General features: G+C 37.4%; 1 protein-coding gene across 2 annotated transcripts in view; it reads left to right on the top strand.

Moving 5' to 3' along the window:
* Positions 1 to 18,436, top strand: part of Tll1 (tolloid like 1) — a 147,455-nt gene that overhangs the window by 97,499 nt on the left and 31,520 nt on the right. For both annotated transcript variants that reach the window (XM_070016520.1, XM_070016521.1), the window contains exons 9-12: positions 806 to 921; positions 8,233 to 8,335; positions 9,442 to 9,558; positions 11,004 to 11,149. In XM_070016520.1, the coding sequence (XP_069872621.1) occupies positions 806 to 921; positions 8,233 to 8,335; positions 9,442 to 9,558; positions 11,004 to 11,149 (482 nt within the window). The remainder of the gene's footprint in view (positions 1 to 805; positions 922 to 8,232; positions 8,336 to 9,441; positions 9,559 to 11,003; positions 11,150 to 18,436) is intronic.

The raw sequence follows: 18,436 nt of genomic DNA, 5'->3' as shown, positions 1-18,436 counted from the left end.
ATTATTTCAAAATGCCTGGTAACTACGGTCAATGAATAAGACAAGGTTAATAAGAGAAAAAATAAACCATACTTATTGCTTTTCAAGCAATTTTTATTTATGATCAACAGAGAGAGTACATATTTAGAGCTTCTGTAAAATACAAACTTCCCATGGTGGCTTTTTTCTGCTGGATTATTTTATAAATTATTTCAAAATACTGTGCGTGACATTTTAAGATAACTTTTATCGCATAGCTATTATCATTTCAGATCTTTCAACCTTGACATAGTAGTGTCCGTTCAATTTATTCAATTCACATTGAACATTCATTTATTCAATTCATGTTGAGTATCTGGATGGTATATTTTATGTGGTCCTGGACTTGTATCAATGAGGTTCTCCCTGACTGTGGTTGAACTTGGGTATCCTTTTCATTGCTGTGTGAGAAAGAATGAGAAAGCTCAACACTAGAGAGAACTCTATGGATGGCAATTCATTTCCTTCCTACTCTTACGTATACAAACGCGAATGATGCCATTAAGGATATACAGAAATTCTGTAATAGAAACATATAAAGAAATAGTTTTAGCAAAGCAAAAATTATTCTTAGAGTTGCATACAGTTCTAATTCTATCACTTAGAAGTTTGACACCAGCCTGACTTCTTTACATAGGAAGACCTTTTATTGATAACAAAATGAAAACGAAAATAAATGAAAAGATATATATATATATATATATATATATATATATAAACCACTTTATGATACCTATATCTTTTATGAAAATTAATGCATAGCCTCCCATCTTCTTGTTCCCTTCAGCATGTGGAGAAACCCTGCAGGAGTCCAGTGGAAACCTATCCTCTCCCGGCTTTCCCAACGGCTACCCCTCCTACACACACTGTATCTGGCGTGTGTCCGTCACCCCAGGAGAGAAGGTAGGTGATGTCTGCAGGAGTGCCATGTTCATCTCTCGTGAGTGAAGACCTTCACCATGTGTCAAATGGCATCTCCATTATATATTTTTTTGCAGTCTTTTTTATTGCCTTAAATAGTTATACTACAGAGTTGCTATCCACCAAAGTGATTTATGAATACAGGGTATCGTGATCAGTGTCACCCTTCCTAACATTCTCACCCATCTCTCCCAACCCAACCAACCCTTCCCTTACTCACTTTAGTTTTAGGTTATGTCTTGATCTGTGTCACCAGTTCAACATCTTCGCCTCCCTTTCAGCCCACCCCTTTCCTTATATTTCTCAATGCTGTGGTATGTGCAAGGCAATCAATTCTTGCCTGCAGTTAGTGATGCTATCATAATTAAAGCAAGTTTGAAGACACCTTCAAGAATTAAGGCTGGTTGTACTGTAAGACACCAGAAAAACATGATGAAGCCTTAGTGATTAAAATCACCATAATGTCAAAAGAGAATGGACTAGCCTAGAAACAGGTCAGAATTACTCAAGAGGAGGCAAAGCCTTCTTTTACTTCTTTTATAAGCATGCATATGCATTTATTCATATATTGAAATACATATGTATATGTACATATAAATAAATGTGTTGGGGCTGGGAAGGTGGTTCAGTGGTCGAGCGCTTGCCTTGCATGCATGAGGCCATGGGTTCGATTCCTCAGCACATAAGCAAAAAAGAAAAAAGCCGGAAGTGGCGCTATGGCTCAAGTGGTAGAGTGCCAGCCTTGAGCTGAAGAGCTGAGGGACAGCGCCCAGGCCCAGAGTTCAGGCCCCATGACTGGACCCCTCCCCCCCAAAACTGTGTATGTGTGTGTTTTTCATTTTTTGGTGGGAGTTTACTTAAGTGTCAATAGAAATAGATTTTCATTTGATTTTATAATTTCAATGGAATCGTTTACTTTCACTCTTTGACAAGAAATTGCTCTTTGAACCAACAATGATGTGACGTATGTCATTATCAAACTGGCAAAGTTGCAATACCTATAACATTAAAGTCCAAAGAGCCTTTCTGTAGGGTATTTGGTATTCTTTGCCATATTTTTCAAAATATGGCATTTTCATCCAGAAATTTCTTGTATGAACAAAGGTTTTTATAACAATAAAAAGGAAACATTTTTTGAAAAATAAGAGAAAAATCCTGATGTGAGAACATGTCTACAGTCTGATATGAAAATTAAAAGCGGGCTAAAAGTCATCGGAATAAAATGATCAAATATTTAAATAAAATACATCGGCTTTTAATTAAAAGCTTGGAAGGATGTCTACCAAAATAATGTATTTTTCTTCTTGGTAAGCTTATGAGCTTATTTCTTTTTTATTTCTTTGTTTTCTGTATTAGCATATATTATTTTGTGCAGGAGAAAAACGTTTTAAGATATTAAGTTAATGTTTCAACAGTGTGAATGAACTTAATGCTGTAGATTTGTCCATTTAAAAGAAAAATCATGTTAAATAGACTATTGTCAGTTCATACATATGTCTTCCTAGGACTGAGCATTAGACAGTCAGGAAAGATCCCTGTTCAATCTGCTTGTCACATTGCATAGTTCTTCCTGGGAGCAGTCAAGAATGTTCAGCTAGGAAAGTAGCTGTATTGAGGTCATAGAAAAACACATACTACTGAGTTTTCTGTTCCTTAGAAATAATTTCCTTTGAATGAGAACAGATTGCTGATGTCATTTTTGCGAACATTTGTTTTTCATCATTCACCCATGCTTTACATGGGTGGGGCCAGTTTACTATATTGTGTTTATATTGCCAAAGGCACTATTTAAAAATTAACAATTGCTATATCACGTTTTGAGTCAACTGAAATAAATATGTCTTTTATCCGGAAAATAAATCACTGCTATCAAGAATCTCACATGCTTACAACTCAGAGTGTAATTGCCAAACTCTGGAAAAACTAAAAGAAAGCAAGATGCAACTTGTCATGGTTATTTAGGACATTTCAGATCTTGTTAAGACATCCAAGCATGACTGAGCATGAGAACGTTTTGCATTGCCTGGGAGTAGGTGAGAGTTTCAAGGTATAGGTAAGGGCAGGGAGAAATATACATTGATCTTCCTTCCTTCCTTCCTTCCTTCCTTCCTTCCTTCCTTCCTTCCTTCCTTCCTTCCTTCCTTCCTTCCTTCTTTCCTTTCTCTTTCCCTCTTTTTTCTTTCTCTTCTTTCTTTGCTCTCTCCCTTCCTCTTTCCTTCCCTCTCTCCCTCTCTCCCCTCTCTCCCTCCCTCCCTCGCTCGCTCGCTCGCTTCCTTCCTTCCTTCCTTCCTTGCTTGCTTCCTCCTTCCCTCCCTCCTTCCCTTCTTCCTTCCTTTTTAAAATTACCTTTTAAGTAGTACTACAAGAGAGTTTCAATTCAGCATATCAGTTTATTACTACAACACATCTTGATTGATGTCACCTCTTCCATCTTCTTCCTCTTTCTCTTCCAACCCCACCCATACCCTCAGGACAAGTAGCATACGTGTACAGCAAAAGTGGGTTTTACATGTTTCTACATTGATAGGCTCCAAGCTTTACTAAGGTTAAAATGGCCAGCGAGTTCAGGATATATAGGAGAAATGCAAGACTTAAAACCAAGGCCTATCATACAATGCTATTTCATGATCCAAAATTATGGGTAACACTGATCTTGTAAAATCTTCAAGGAAGGGTATGTTTTTAAGGACATGTTATGGCTCCAATTCACTATAGAAATTGGCAATTAACAAGATATGGGATAGGGGTGGGGACCAGAAAATGTTCTGGTTTATAGCTGGCAAGGACAAAGCAAAATTTCAAAATAGGTAGATTTGAGCTGTATACCAGATAATTAATCTCTGGTGGACCTCAGAGTGTATCTGAGGCTACTCGACCAGCTAGTGATAAGACAGGAACTTGAATCTAGGTCCTGTTTCCCCATCTATTCTTTGGGGTTTCAAGTCCTTTATTGTAACATGTTGATTTTCTTATGGAACTAAAATTAAACCAGTGTTTTACATTCCTCAGGGTAATTGGCTTTAGAAAATTAGATTGATATTTTTTTAAATCACATACATGTTTTCAAAGTTTACTTTGTGAAGGATGCCTGAATAAAACAATTGCCAGTATGCTGTTCATGCCTGGGACTCTTATAGTGTGTATGAATATTTTTCTACCCATCATCTACTTAAATCTCTGTGATTTAATTCTGGTGAGATTAGCCTGATCCAATGGCTGCCAACTTGCGGGAAGAAAGTTTATCAACTTGATAACATTTCAGTAAAATAACAAACTGAGGAGCTAGAACTTAAGCTAGAACTCAGGTCTTCTGATTCCTGATCAAGAACAGCTTCTAGTTGTAGGGAAAATATAATATTTTTTCTTTTCAGTGTAATACAATTTCACAGCTAAATAAAGCCTTAATGATACATTACTCCAAGCCTTGGCAAACTTTAATGGAAAAAGTATGTGATAAATGTTTACCCTGTATGTATTATAAGACTGTGCCCCAAAAACTTGTTTCTAACAGTGCAGTACCAGAAGCCAACACAGATAATACGGTAAAAGAACGTGTACAATAAAACTTTATTTACAAAAAAATAGGATGGTACTGGGAAGATAGCCCAGTGGTAGAGCACTTGCCTTGCATGCCTGAGGCCTTGGGTTCGATTCCTCAGCACCACATAAGCAAAAAGAAAAAAGCCGGAAGTGGCGCTATGGCTCAAGTGGTAGAGCGCTAGCCTTGAGCTGAAGAGCTGAGGGACAGTGCCCACGACCGCCCCGCTAGCCTTGAGCTGAAGAGCTGAGGGACAGTGTCCACGACCGCCCCCCCCCAAAAAAAAACCTAGGATGCAGGTAGAATTTGCTAATGGGATTATTCATTTACTGATTTATTCTGTATGAATCTTTATGAAAAACATTCTAGTCAATAGAGGGAGCTTATTAGATTTATTTAGACTTCGTGTTAGAACAATCAATTTTATCATGCCGATTTTTATTTTATTGTCATCTCTCTCTAAAGTCATTTGTTAATCTCAGTCTAATTAGTAAGGATTGTATCTTCCTGGTTCTCAATTCTCTAAGGCATAGATGGTCTTCTAATTGACCTTTTTATGGTGTCGAGAAATTTGTTTAGGTAGTCAATAATGTCTTAACTGTGCCAACAAAAGAGCATCGATTATATCGTTCTCTAGAGACTTGCGGTCATACAGTCCCTTGAACTGTGATCTGCCTTTCTTCAAGATTCTTCACTCTGCAGCATTGTCAAACAAGAAGCCCTTAATAAGCAAATCCAATTGCAATTGTGTCGCCTTGTTCAGCTAAGACTCCTCTTCTTGCCCTCTGCCCTATCGTGTGCTCCGAGGGAGCGATGATTAATTTTAAATTGATACTCCTATTTACCTTCAGAAGTAGAACATTTATTATAATTGCATTATGTAGTGCCCACATTATCATTCTTTGAAAGATGCAATGTATTTCCATAAAATAGCATCTTCACAAAAAAACTAGTATTTCCCAAGTGCTTTTAATTTGTAATTCAAGTAAGGATTGTGCTAGCAACATTAGTCAAAGGCCAGAACTTTTATTTCTATAGTAAGAGCCTTGAGATTTGATTTTAGAAAACCTATCTTTATTACATTTTCTACTTAAGGATCTCTGTGTTTTATATTAGTGTCAGGCCGGTTTTGTTCCTCCACGGTGCTTGGTGCTTAAATGGGAAGATTATAAACAAGATAGGAAACTTTTCTGCTCAGAATTATCCCCCTCTTCCATCCCATTGTGTGTGTGTATGTATGTGCATATTCCAAGACTTCAGATATTAACTGTTTGTTAGCAATCTATCTACATTGTTTTCAACATTAGGTGACATTTGATGATATACATGCGTCCAATGTAGTTGATTTTCCCCCTCTCATCCAGAAAGAAATCGAAACTATTTTCACATCATTATAAAATAACCCTTTGAGTCACAAAACATAACCTGGTGTCTTTTTTTGCCTCTATATTCTAGCTTTGCCTTTACAGTTACAACAAATAAGTTATTATATGATTCTATGGAGCTAACACTCGGGCAGTTGCTGTGGAGAGAATAGAAGTGAGGAATGAAACTTACTGTCAGTGTTCTCCCTTTCTACCAGGGTTGAAGTTAAATTAAAAAACAAAAAAATAATGCTTTCTAAACTATAGTCTTAAGAATAACTAATGTGGTCTTGGAGGAGAAAATGTTTTAGATCATTGGTAGAAATAATTAACCAAATAAAATATTTTCATAAGTGTTGAGAAATATTGGAAAGACAGGAGTGATTAGGACTTTGCCCTCAGATATTTGGGAACATTTTTGAATAGTTTTCTTATTTGGAATAATAAAATTGAGTGAATGAAAACACAAGTCCAAATGAGGAAGATGAAATGGGTTTTATAACATGCTGGATTATAAATTTTAAATAGCCTATTTTAAAAATCATCCTTAATTTTTATCTCTTAATAATCAAAAAGGATACATTAAGCTGTGTGGTTACTTGAAATCCACCATGTGCAATTTTATCCTTTATTAGGGTGGTACCTAGCCATAAGTCTCCATGAGAAATCTCCATAATGATATTATGTCTTCAAACAGGAAAGGACTGAGCAAATTTATTTTTTTAATCAAAATTTTTTAGGGTGTGTGCATCTACTGGGACTTGAACTTAGGGCTTTGTGCTTTTGTTTGACTTTTTCATTCAAGGCTAGCAGTCTCCCATTTGAACTACACCTTCACTTCCAGCTTTCTGCTGGCTGATTGGAGATAAGAATCTTGTGATTTGTGTGCATTTCTTGGTTTTTAATCTTGATCCTCAGATCTCAGCCTTCTGAGTAGCTAGAATGACCAGCAAGAGCTGCCTAAGCCAAACTGCAAGTTCTTGAAAAGGGCAACACAACGACTTTTCTTTTTCAGCCCAGAACTGGAAAGACTTTCTGGAATATGGATTTAGGATTACTGATTATATTTTTCTCTTCCTGTTTGTTATTACTTTAAAGTTCTTATATTCAGCTTTTCTATCATAAGTTGGTTCTTGCATTCTTTAAATATTGTTAAACTGCTATCATTTTATGGTAAAATATTTTATTTCATTTTATTTATTTTGTTGCTCATGGGACTTGAACTCAGGGCCTGAGCACTGTCCCTGAGCTTTTTTCACTGAAGGTTAGCACTCTTAATAATTTGCACCACAGCTCTACTTCTAGTTTTCTGGTGGATACTTGCAGATAAAAGTCTCACAGACTTTTCTGCCTGGGCTAGCTTTGAACCACAATCCTCAGACTCAACCTCCTGAACAGTTAGGATTATAGTCATCCACCAAAGCCTGGCAGTAAAAATAAATAAATAAATAATCACAATTTATTTTGATTTTAGGGGATAGGGACAGGCTACTTCCATCTTCAAGCAGCTTAGATATTTTAAGCAGAGCAGTTAGCATGAGATTTAAAATCAGAATATACACTAGGGTATCCAAATGAATTTTACTTCATAAATTGCTATTTCTCATGATCAGTTGTTTTATTTGGGGGGGAGGGTAATTAAAGAGTTAATGAGTCAAAAAGTGAAGTCTTTTGTAAAGCAAGAAGAAAGTTATCTTTCCTAAAATGGCTCTTAAATTATCTTTACAAAATAGACCCATCATTCCAAAAACAAAGAATAAAGGGTCGTGTTCAAGGTCTTCTAACTTGAAAGGTCTTTGAATATATATCTTTGGATCTAGAGAAGAATAGTAACATGTGACTTTAATTATAGTCAGAAGAACAAATTCGATTGCTGAGGCTACATTTAAACATTTCAACACACACAATGATATTATGTTCTGGGAATATGGCACATGGTGGTGATTTTTAACATAATTACAGATGTCTGACTAGTTGCCTTTGAAATAAATTATTAACGAAGAAGGCACTCATGGGAAACTTGAATTTCTTCCTGATCTAAATTAGGTATATCTTAGGATGATTCAAAATAAACTATTTGAATAAAAGTCTCTGTTCCACAATTGGTCCACATTAACTTCACAGAAATGCTGGGCTCATGGTTAAACAATTTCATTTATTACCGCCATTAACATGATGATGTTTCTGTTGTTCTTAGTAAATCTGAACGAGAATGTGAAAAAGTGTTATCAAGGTATTTAAGAAGAACATAAGCATAGTGTGAATATAGAAAAAGAATTAGCTGCACATCCATTTTCACTTCCATTTAGGTGGCCTTACCTCTAGGAATGCAATCTCTGTATATTCTTTAACGCTTACTTTTGCTCTCTGTGTTGGTCTATCATGTTGCAGATTGTCTTAAATTTTACCACAATGGACCTATACAAGAGTAGTTTGTGCTGGTATGACTACATTGAAGTGAGGGACGGATACTGGAGGAAATCACCTCTCCTGGGTAAGCAGGTACTGTTCAGTTACGCATGTATTCTGGCCGGCTCTTTAAAGACTCATCTCACAATTAAAATGTGTATGGTCAACAGTGATCAACCGTATGAAAATATTCAGGTGAAATATACAAATGGCACGGTAGTTGATTTGAAGTGGTTGAAATAGGAGGTTGATAATCCAGTCCGAATGTGAAGATTGAGTGTAGTCTTCTCCAGTGCTAGGCTCAGCAAGGTAACTTTCTGCAAAGTTGTCATCATGTTCAATTTGCAGTTATAGTTTTTTATGAAGCCAGAAAAATTGTGTATGTGTTTATTGTCTTTTCAAAGTCAGCTGCCTAGTAGCTACCTTCATATGCTAAAGATAGTTTTACTAATATAGTAATACAGGTAGTTTTAATAATAATATAATATGTTCAGAATCATTTCATGTACTTGGTCATACTTCACCAGTTATCATGTGAAAAATCAGAATTAGATGAAGGAAAGCATCAGCACATCCTTGCAGAAGGACGTGGGAGGAACAGCATTATTATATTCACTTTCTCCTTAACTCTTACCAATAAATTCACAATTAGAAAAGAATCTAAAAATTCAGACCCAAGACTTGTGGTACCATCTGTGACGCTACTGTAATTGCAGATGATGGCCTAGTAGAAGTAATAGAGCATGGGCAGTAATACTAGATCCAGTTCTGTGGCTATACCATTGGACCTGGATAGAGAAAGGGAGAGCTCCTCCTTGGGCTGAGAATGCATTCCACTCTCCCACTAATGGCAAGATGGATGATTTGAACTAGTTCCCTGGAATGACTCATGCCATTCTCTGATTCCTTTGGATTTCTATAGTTCCTTACCTGTGACCATTTATGTATATCTTTGTGAGTTTACCTAGCCCCTTGTAGGATGGCACTGACATAGGTTGCTTGGGGCTTTATAAGTAGATATAAAGCAACTACTTCGTTCCCTTAGTAAGCAAAAATTAAGGCAGATATTAGTGTTGGCTCTAGTGTCAAGGAATCAAAATAGGAGACAACCATTGGATAATTTGTGGCTGGTGTGGAGAGCGAGTAGAGAACAGAGTTTCATTTAGGAATCTATTCTTGTATTTCTTTTAGGTAGATTCTGTGGGGACAAAGTGCCGGAAGTTCTGACTTCTACAGACAGCAGGATGTGGGTTGAGTTTCGAAGCAGCAGTAACTGGGTAGGGAAAGGGTTTGCAGCTGTGTATGAAGGTAAGTCACCCACAGTGAAGAGCTCATTTCATCTTAGGTCTCCTACCAGAAATGCCCTGTCCGTTCTACTAACATAATGATGAAATGGAAGAGGAGGCGGGAAGTTGGGCAAATACTGTCATAATATTCAATGTTTATCCCTGAAAATGGAACTAGATAAACCGAGGGGATGAATGGGGTTGTGAGAGATGGAGAAGAACAATCAAAAGTAGGGGAGGGTAACATGGATCATGATGCATTCATTGTATTGACAGTCTTACATGTTAAATTAAAACCTCTTTGGACAACTTCTCTTTTGGTTTGTTTTTGTTTTCACAACTTCTTAAATATTAAAAAAAAGGATGTTTTAACCATAGTTACAATTAGAAACTTGCATTTTGATATTCAAAGGATGATTTTTTTTAACAAAAATACTTCCTACATGGAAATTTCACAAACAATATATTTTCTGGTGTCAGTGATAGATGAACAATGAAATGGACTCAAGATTTAATGGGAGGAACAAATGGTGAAAGAGTTCTTAAAGCTTAATTATTGGTTTCATGATATGACCACAATATGATGAAGAAATAAATGGTTTTCCTTTGTAGTGATTTTATATGTATTTGGTCCCCAGGCTGCTGAAATAATCTATTGTAGCAAATGGCACAGAAAGTAATTGTGCACATCTCTGAAGTACGCTTTGTCTAAATAGAAGAGGCAGTATTCAGAAGAGAATTTATTCCATTCTTGGTTCTAGACTTTTCTGAAACAATCAACTGGCATTGTTCTTCCGGGATTTAGTAATAGCTCCTGTTCTCCTTTTTGAGGGGGAGGGGACAGCTTGTGGACAGAAGAGCTCCCTTTTAGTCAGGGACTTAAGATGATTTCTAACACAAAAGAGTTCTGCTTCCTTTAAACTTTTTAAGTAAATGGAAGCATTTTGTTCCAAAGATTTCCCGCATGGCCAGGAAGAGGGTTATGTGGATGGAGCTACAGCTGTTGAACACATGGAACTAGTTCACTGCCAGAAGTCCAGTGAGTGAGTTCTGTTTGGGGTGAAACTTCTCTGCTGATGAGTGATTTTTACCTGTGGTCAAAAGACCAGAGCAAGCTGGGCAGAGATTCACAGAACAAACTCCCAGAAAGTGGATTTATAAAATCTCTAAAAGCATTTAAAAGTTTAAAAAAAAAAACTTGCTTTTGTGAAGAAGTGATATCACAGTGGTTAAGATTATATATTCCGTGGATGATCATTATCTAATGTTTATAGTTAAGTGACTATTATTATTACCCTCTAAATCTTTACAATAGCACCAACAGCCAGCTTTGATTTTTTTTTTTTTGTAATATCACTTGGTTTATAGTCAGAGTTCCAGGCACTGAACTTAAATCTTAACCTCAAAAGAAATGGAAAATGAAATGGAATGCCTAGGTTCATTGCTTTGTTTGTTTGTGTTCTTCAGCCATCTGTGGAGGTGAGATACGTAAAAATGAAGGGCAGATTCAGTCTCCTAATTATCCCGATGACTACCGACCAATGAAGGAATGTGTGTGGAAAATAGCTGTGTCTGAGGGCTACCATGTCGGGCTGAACTTCCAGGCCTTTGAGGTAAAGTCTTTCAGGCAACCTTCTTGGAGCATATTCTCCATAAATGACAGTGGCATTTAAGAGGCTCCTCATTAAATGGGCCAAAAAAGCAGAGAAATCAGCCTTTTAATCAGTGAAGAAGCAAATGATCGCCTATAAAATGCAACATCAAGGGCGGAAGTTTCTTTTCTTTCCTCTTGTTGCAGACATTTGGAGAAGATTAAAGTGGGTTTACATTAACTATGCTATTTGAATCAGAATGTTTGAAGTGCTGACAATAGTTTTTTTGTTGTTTCGTTAATATATGTAACAAATACATAGGCCTTTTTTTTTCTCCCCACCAACTAGTAAGTAACAGCACTTTCATTTCTCTTCGAAGAGGTTAAAAAGTAGATAGTCTCTTTTTGCTACTGGGAACCCCTTTCTCTTTTCTTGCTTTTATCTCTGGTTACCTAGACAATTAAAAAAAATCAAATGTAAGCACTCCTAAACATTTTCAATTTCATTAAAAATAGGTATCAGGAGATCTGTACATGGTTGTGTTTATTAAAGGAAGTGCTAAAATGAACTAAAAATCAGTAAGACTTCTGGATCAAAGTCTGATTCCAAAACTACTAAGGCTGCCTACTGTATCATTTTTATTTTTGTGGAACAAAAAGGATCCAGGAAGGGATTAGAAGCCAAGCAGTAAGGGAAGTTTTCAGGAACTCAGTGTTTAAGTCAAAGCAACAGACTAGATACTGAGAACTCAAACTGAGGTGGGAAAAAGCAGGTCCAGGAAAGAAGTCAGAAATTCATAGTTCATGGCTGGAGAGTATTCCTGTATGGATTAGAATTCAATTCATTGTCCTAGAACCCACAGGAAGTAAGAGGGCACCATCTAGCCACTCCAAGAGTGAACGTGGTGTAGTAAACTAAGGCCCTGTCTTGGACAGCAAGGAACTCTTGGTGCAACCTATCAAGCTAGAATATCCTATATCCTACCTGTGAGCCAGTGGCTCGTTATTTTTTTTCTTTTCTTTGGTACTTAGGTCTATCCCCTTAAACATGCTGTTTACTTTCCTAGATACATTTCCTTTAATCATGAAAAGGAAATGCTTTCTGCTTTGATCATGAGGTTGTATTTCATGCTTGTGACTACTTTGCAGTTTTGGAATTTTTGGTTTTGACATTATTTGGTTCACATTTGAATTCTTGTCTTGGAATGGAGTAATAGGAGCATAAACATGGTTCACACAGCCCAGTTTACTGTTAGCAGTGACCTAAAATTGGCAAGAAGGATTTCATCTGAAATTTAGACTCAAACTAGTTTATTGAAAAAATATCTACTCGGTGATCATATTGCCTGTGTTTTGTAATATTTCAAGGGTTATGAAACATAACTCATTCAATAAATAACTCCCTGTATTATGGAAGTTTCTAACACAGGAATGGTGTCAGAAAAGGCTTATTTTACATACCAGGACCTAAAAACTGAGAAAAAAGAAACTATTGACTTTGAAGCTGCTTTGAAGTTTTACTTAATTTTTGGTTTATCAGTAAAGTAATAGTGATATTATCTGATATTTTCCAAAACTAGGAGAACACATGGAAAGCCTTTTTATTTCAGGCACTGAGTTTGTTGAATGAATGAATGAATGATCACAGTGCTTTTGGATTGAGGAAAAGTCACAGCCCTAGTAGGCTGATGGAACCTTTTATTTTTCATGTCTACATTCTTGTCCCTCCTTCTTTAGGCATTATGTCTGTCATGTTTCTACCTCCACCATTTGACATATGGTCATGTCTAATAAGCTTCTTTTTAAATGTTTTTGATGGACCTTGGGCTTGAACTCAGGGCCTGAGTACAGTCCCTGAGCTATTTTGCTCAAGGCTAGCGCTCTACCACTTTGAGCCACAACACCAATTCCGTTTTTCTGGTGGTTCATTCGAGATAAGACTTACCTGCCTGGGCTGGCTTTGAACTGTGATTCTCAGATTTCTGCTTCCTGAGTAGCTGTGATTCTCAGATTTCTGCTTCCTGAGTAGCTAGGATTACAGGTGTGAGCCACAGGTGCCCATGGAGGCTTGTTATTTTTATATGCCCAAACTCAGCCCCTCGATGGTCTTGCTTTCTTCAGGAACAGTCTTAATTCTGTTTTTTTTTTCCCCTCATAAAGTTCAAAGTCACACTATTAACATGTTATATCCCTTGGACGTCAAGTGATGAGGACATTATACCAATTTTCTAGCACCCTGCTGGTCCCCCTTCACCTCTGCTTGGAAATCATTTTGGGAACCTTGGCTCTCAAGCCTGGTCCTCTCTGTTTTATTGTCCACACAGAATCCCGCGTGAAGCTTTCACAGTGTGACATTCTTCCCAGACTGTCACTGTTGGATCGAACATAAGATCCAGACTCAATTCGTGATTTGGCCCTAGGTTCCTTGCTACTGCTTCTTTTCTCTCATCACCTCCATGGTCTTCTAGCTCATCCTCAAAAACACCAAGATCCTCCCCACATCACATTTGTCACTCAAGATCCTCTCCCTCAAGATCTTTAGAAATAGTTTTCTTGCCTCTGGTTAAGGCTACACCATTCTTCTGTTTTAGTTTAGTTTAGTGCGTCTGTGATGAGTGGAATGTAAGCTACGGCTTAATTATTTGTGTCCTCACATGCCTATCTGTCTTTCACTAAAATACAATCATCCCAAGATAGGTGATTATACAAGTAAGGTAGACCAATAGATGGGTAAGATAGCATGGGTAGGAGCCATTATCTGTGGTGCTTACCACTATCTCCAGCACCAATGGCTAATCACTGTCCCTAGCACCAGTAGTTCTATGGTTAATATTTGATGATGGAAAGGATGGATAAACAGACGGATGTATATGAGAATGCATGAACTGATGGTTGAACATTAATGGATCCTTTCTTTATCAAAGGCATGGAAGGTTCCATGCAGAGGATAACAACATGAATAGGTTAGATTTAGATAATGGAGAGACTACTATGACCGAATGTAGACTAGACATCCTGGATTCCAAGGAATTCACAAGTGACAGTGGTTGAAAGGTCATGTGTATGCCGTCTAAATCTTCAATATAAGCCAATTAAAATTATGCTATTAACCCGGTATTACACCAACCTTAAAGTGCTTATTTTAAAATCCTAGTCCATTTTATTTGAAAACTTACTTCCTTGGTAAAATTGCATGATCAAGACAAATCACCATTCATAACACTCTGAGAATCATTTATAGATAAGTACACAGCACCAAACATGCACAAACTCTCACACCAAGCTGTGACGGTGTCCTGTAGAAAATATGTGCAAGATAAAATCACTGAGGCATGAGTCATAGAGTTCTTGGCTGTGAGTTCAGTTTTAATGAATCAATATTTCATATTAAGGCATCTTTAAATAGAAACACACATAAAACAGGGTTTTGATGGGTTGTTAAAAGAAATTGTGACTAGCATTTCACAGGAACCTAACACTGTATTTGCCTAGGAGCAATGAATCAGTATTTGCTAATTCAGTGTTCTCAGCAGCTTTATGGAGCATAAATAAATAGGTACTTTGAATATCAAAAGTTAATAGTGTTAGCTTGTTTAGTAAGTTATTGAGTTGTATCCACTTATTTTTATTTAAATACTTTTTTTTTGTCGGTCTTGGGATTTGAACTCTGGGTTTGGGCCCTGTCCTTCAGCTCTTCAGCTCAAGGTCAGTGTTTTACCACTTGAGCCACAGCACCACTTCTGGTTTTCTGGTAGTTTATTGGCGATAAGAGTCTCATTGACTTTCCTGCCCAGGCTGGCTTTGAACCATGATCCTCAGATCTCAGCTTCCAGAGTAGCTAGGATTACAGGCGTGAGCCACTGACACCTGGCTCATATTGTGTTTTTGACACAAAGATTATATCTTTTATATAGACAATGAGCTCACAAGTTCTGTATATATTTTTTCCTGAATAAAATCATTGTTTTTATTCTCTCAGTTCAGTTTTTTCAAAGGATGCCTCTTTGCTCCTCTATAGTCTCTTTTATTTTATTTTATCTCATTGATGTTTGAACTCAGGGCCTGAGTGCTAACCTTAAGCTTTTCTGCTCAGGCTGAAAATCTACAACTTGAGCCACAGGTTCACATTTGATTTTTTGGAGGTAAGAGTTTTATGGACTTTCTTGCCCAGGATTATGGGAGAACTGAGCCACCAGAGTCCAGCTCTATTTTCCTTTATGTCGAAGGGCCACTAAGTTGAACTTGTTCACCATTCTGTTAGAGACAGAACTTACTAGCTGGCCACTATCTATACCTCCCTGTGACTTTGGGCCACAGTTTAACCTTTTCCAGGGCCACTTCATTTTTTGATGTCAGTACAGAAGGAAGTTGCAGGAAGCACCTTTGGGAGTGAATTCCTGGAATCTACTTCATCTACACTGTTTTGGAAGTGCTGTGGTCTGAATGTTTATCTGTCCTCAGAATTCACATAATAAGCTCTCCAGTGGACCTTCGTATATGGGCAATTAGGAAGTGATTAGCTCATGAGGATAGAGCCCTCATGAGTGGGAATAGTGTTCTTGTGAAAGAGATTTAAGGAGCTTCTGTCTTGGGAGGAACAGAGAGAAGGTACTACCCACAAACAGGGTTCTCTCCAGATATGAAATCTGACAGCACCTTAACTTTGTACTTCTCAGCCTCCTGAGCTGGCAAAAATAAATTTCTGATGACTAGGAATTACCTAGTCTATGGTGATCTCTTCTTGGCATCCTGAATGGACTAAGGGAGAGATATTTTCCTACTGGTGCATTTTTTAAACACTGAGATACTGAAGTAAGTTTGTAAAAGCACATAGATCATCTCTGAAATTCAATGTTCAACAGAAATGTTAACTCTAAAGAAGCCTCTAGTACTATTTTATTTGACAATTTTAGTAAGCATCAATACAGAAGAGAAAAAGTTTGGGGAGGCTGGAAATGTTTATAGGAACAACTTCAAAGAAATGTCAATAAAGCGAAAATTTGAAAAAGAAGTCAAATAAATCTAGAGCTTACTTTTGTTTAAATTGAAATCGTCACGCACATTAATTCAAGTCGGATTATGTTTGAGGTACGTGTCAGCATTGCTACACATTCTGACTGGAAGTTTCTTCCCTTATGAAAGCCAGACATGTTTACTAGCCTACACAGGGCTAGAAGTTTTAAACAGTGCACACGTCTTTATCTTGTCACTTGGTGAATTCCCTGACTTCAAGCAACCCTTTAATGTCTTTAAATATTTTTATTAGTTTACAATAACTAGATAGTCTTTGGGAATGAACTCAGAAGCCAAGATAAGGAAGTCTTAATTAGTTCACATGTCAGTGTTCAGTTAGGAATACATGTTGGTCAATAATGGCAGAAGAGAAGGAGAAATAGCTCTTCTTTTATTCACTGCTTTTCTATACTGTCCTGGACATATTTATCTAACCCTAGCTGTGGTTAATAAAGTCCTTAAACTTAAAAGCAAGTAAATAATTCTTGTGGACATGAAGGAAAAGAAAATGAACATTTAACATTTAACTTAAATGGTAACATTTAAGTATTGGGATTTGAGCTCTGATGTTCACATTTGCTAAGAAGGCCATACCTCCATTCCTTTTGATTTGGTAGGGTCTCACTTTTGCTCAGGCAGCTCTGGACTATGATCCTCCTATTTCTGTGTTTCCTTGTAGCTATATCACCAGGTCTTATATCTGTCATCATATCCAGCTTTTTCTGTTGAGAGGGGTCTTACACCTCCCCTGCCCAATATGCCTTTGGTTGGCCTTCAACTATGATCTGCCCAACCTCCTCCACCTAAGTAGCTAGAATTATAGAAATAATTAGAATCACAGCTATGATGTTGCTGTGTGTGTGTGTGTGTGTGTGTGTGTGTGTGTGTGTGTGTGTGTGTGTGTGTGTGTGCGTGTGCGTGTGCCAGTTCTGGGGCTTGAACTGAGGGTCTGGGTACTATCCCTGAACTTTTTTGCTTAAGGCTAGCACTTTACCACGTGAGCCACAACTCGACTTCCATCTTGTTGGTGGTGGTGGTGGTGGTTAATTGGAGATAAGAGTCTCACAGACTTTCCTGCCCAGGCTGGCTTTTAACTGTGATCCTCAGATCTCAGCCTCCTGAGTAAGGATTGTAGGCACGAGTCACCAGCACTTAGTTGCTGTTGCTTTTAACATGTTTAAATATGTTTTTTCTTCCTCTTTAAGTTGTAACAGCTTTGTAAGCTTTGTAAGTCAGATAATGAGTATGTTTCTTTTTCTTTTTCTTTTTTTTGTCAGTTGTGGGGCCTGAAATCTGGGCCTGGGCGCTGTCCCTGAGCTCTTCAGCTTAAGGCTAGTGTTCTACCACAAGAGCCACAGCGCCACTTCTGGCTTTTTCTGCTTATGTGGTGCTGAGGAATTGAACCCAGGGCCTCATGCATGTGAGGCAAGCACTCTTACCACTGAACCACCTTCCCAGCTCCAGAGTATATTTCTTTCTGAACAGTGTCACCTCTTTCCATTGCTTGATATTATTTCTCAGACTTCCTTAGATTTTTGTCATTATTAAAATAAGTTAGTGTTTAATAAGACATGTTTATTTCATTGTTTTCATTCACAAATTGTGTGTGTGTGTGTGTGTGTGTGTGTGTGTGTGTGTGTGTGTGTGTGTGTGTGTGTGTGTGTGTGTGTGTGTGTGTATACGATGGCTGAACTCAAGCTTTTGCACTCAGTAGGCTTTCTTGCTTGCAGCTGGCATTCTACCACTTGAGCCACATGTCTACTCTGGAATTTTTCTGGCTATTTGGAGTAGAGTCTAGCAGACTTTTCTGTCCTAGCTGGCTTTAAACCTCAATCCTCAGATCTCAATCTCCTGAATAGCGAGGATGAAAGCTGTGAACCACTGATTGATTCCCAGCTAGTCTTAGTTTTGTTTTTTAATTTCTTAAAAGCAAGAAACAGCTTTAATATTTTTCCAAATACATATCATATGCAAGTTGTGTCAATTTTATTGCATTGCCTTCATTTGATTCTTTTATTAGATTGAGTTGATTGTATTTTAAAGGTAGACTATAATAGTTTTCAGAGAAATATTTTAATGTAGCAAAATCCACATAAATTTTACTGTTGTAATCATTTTTTTGCATTAAGTACATGCCACACTGTTGTGCGAACAATCCCTAGAATGTTTTTCAGCATATAAAGCTGAAATTCTAATTACACCCAACAACTTCCCATTCCTTCCTCCCTTGAATTTTTCTCCCCAGGGTCTGGCAACAACCATTTTTATCTCTCTAGAAATTTGACTAGTCTCTGTA

Source organism: Dipodomys merriami, unplaced genomic scaffold, assembly GCF_024711535.1.
Source record: "Dipodomys merriami isolate MVZ:Mamm:240054 unplaced genomic scaffold, mDipMer1.0.p SCAF_12, whole genome shotgun sequence".
In the NCBI taxonomy this organism is placed as follows: domain Eukaryota; kingdom Metazoa; phylum Chordata; class Mammalia; order Rodentia; family Heteromyidae; genus Dipodomys; species Dipodomys merriami.
The sequence above is the reverse complement of the archived record's forward strand: the minus strand, read 5'-3'. Positions and strand labels throughout refer to the sequence as shown.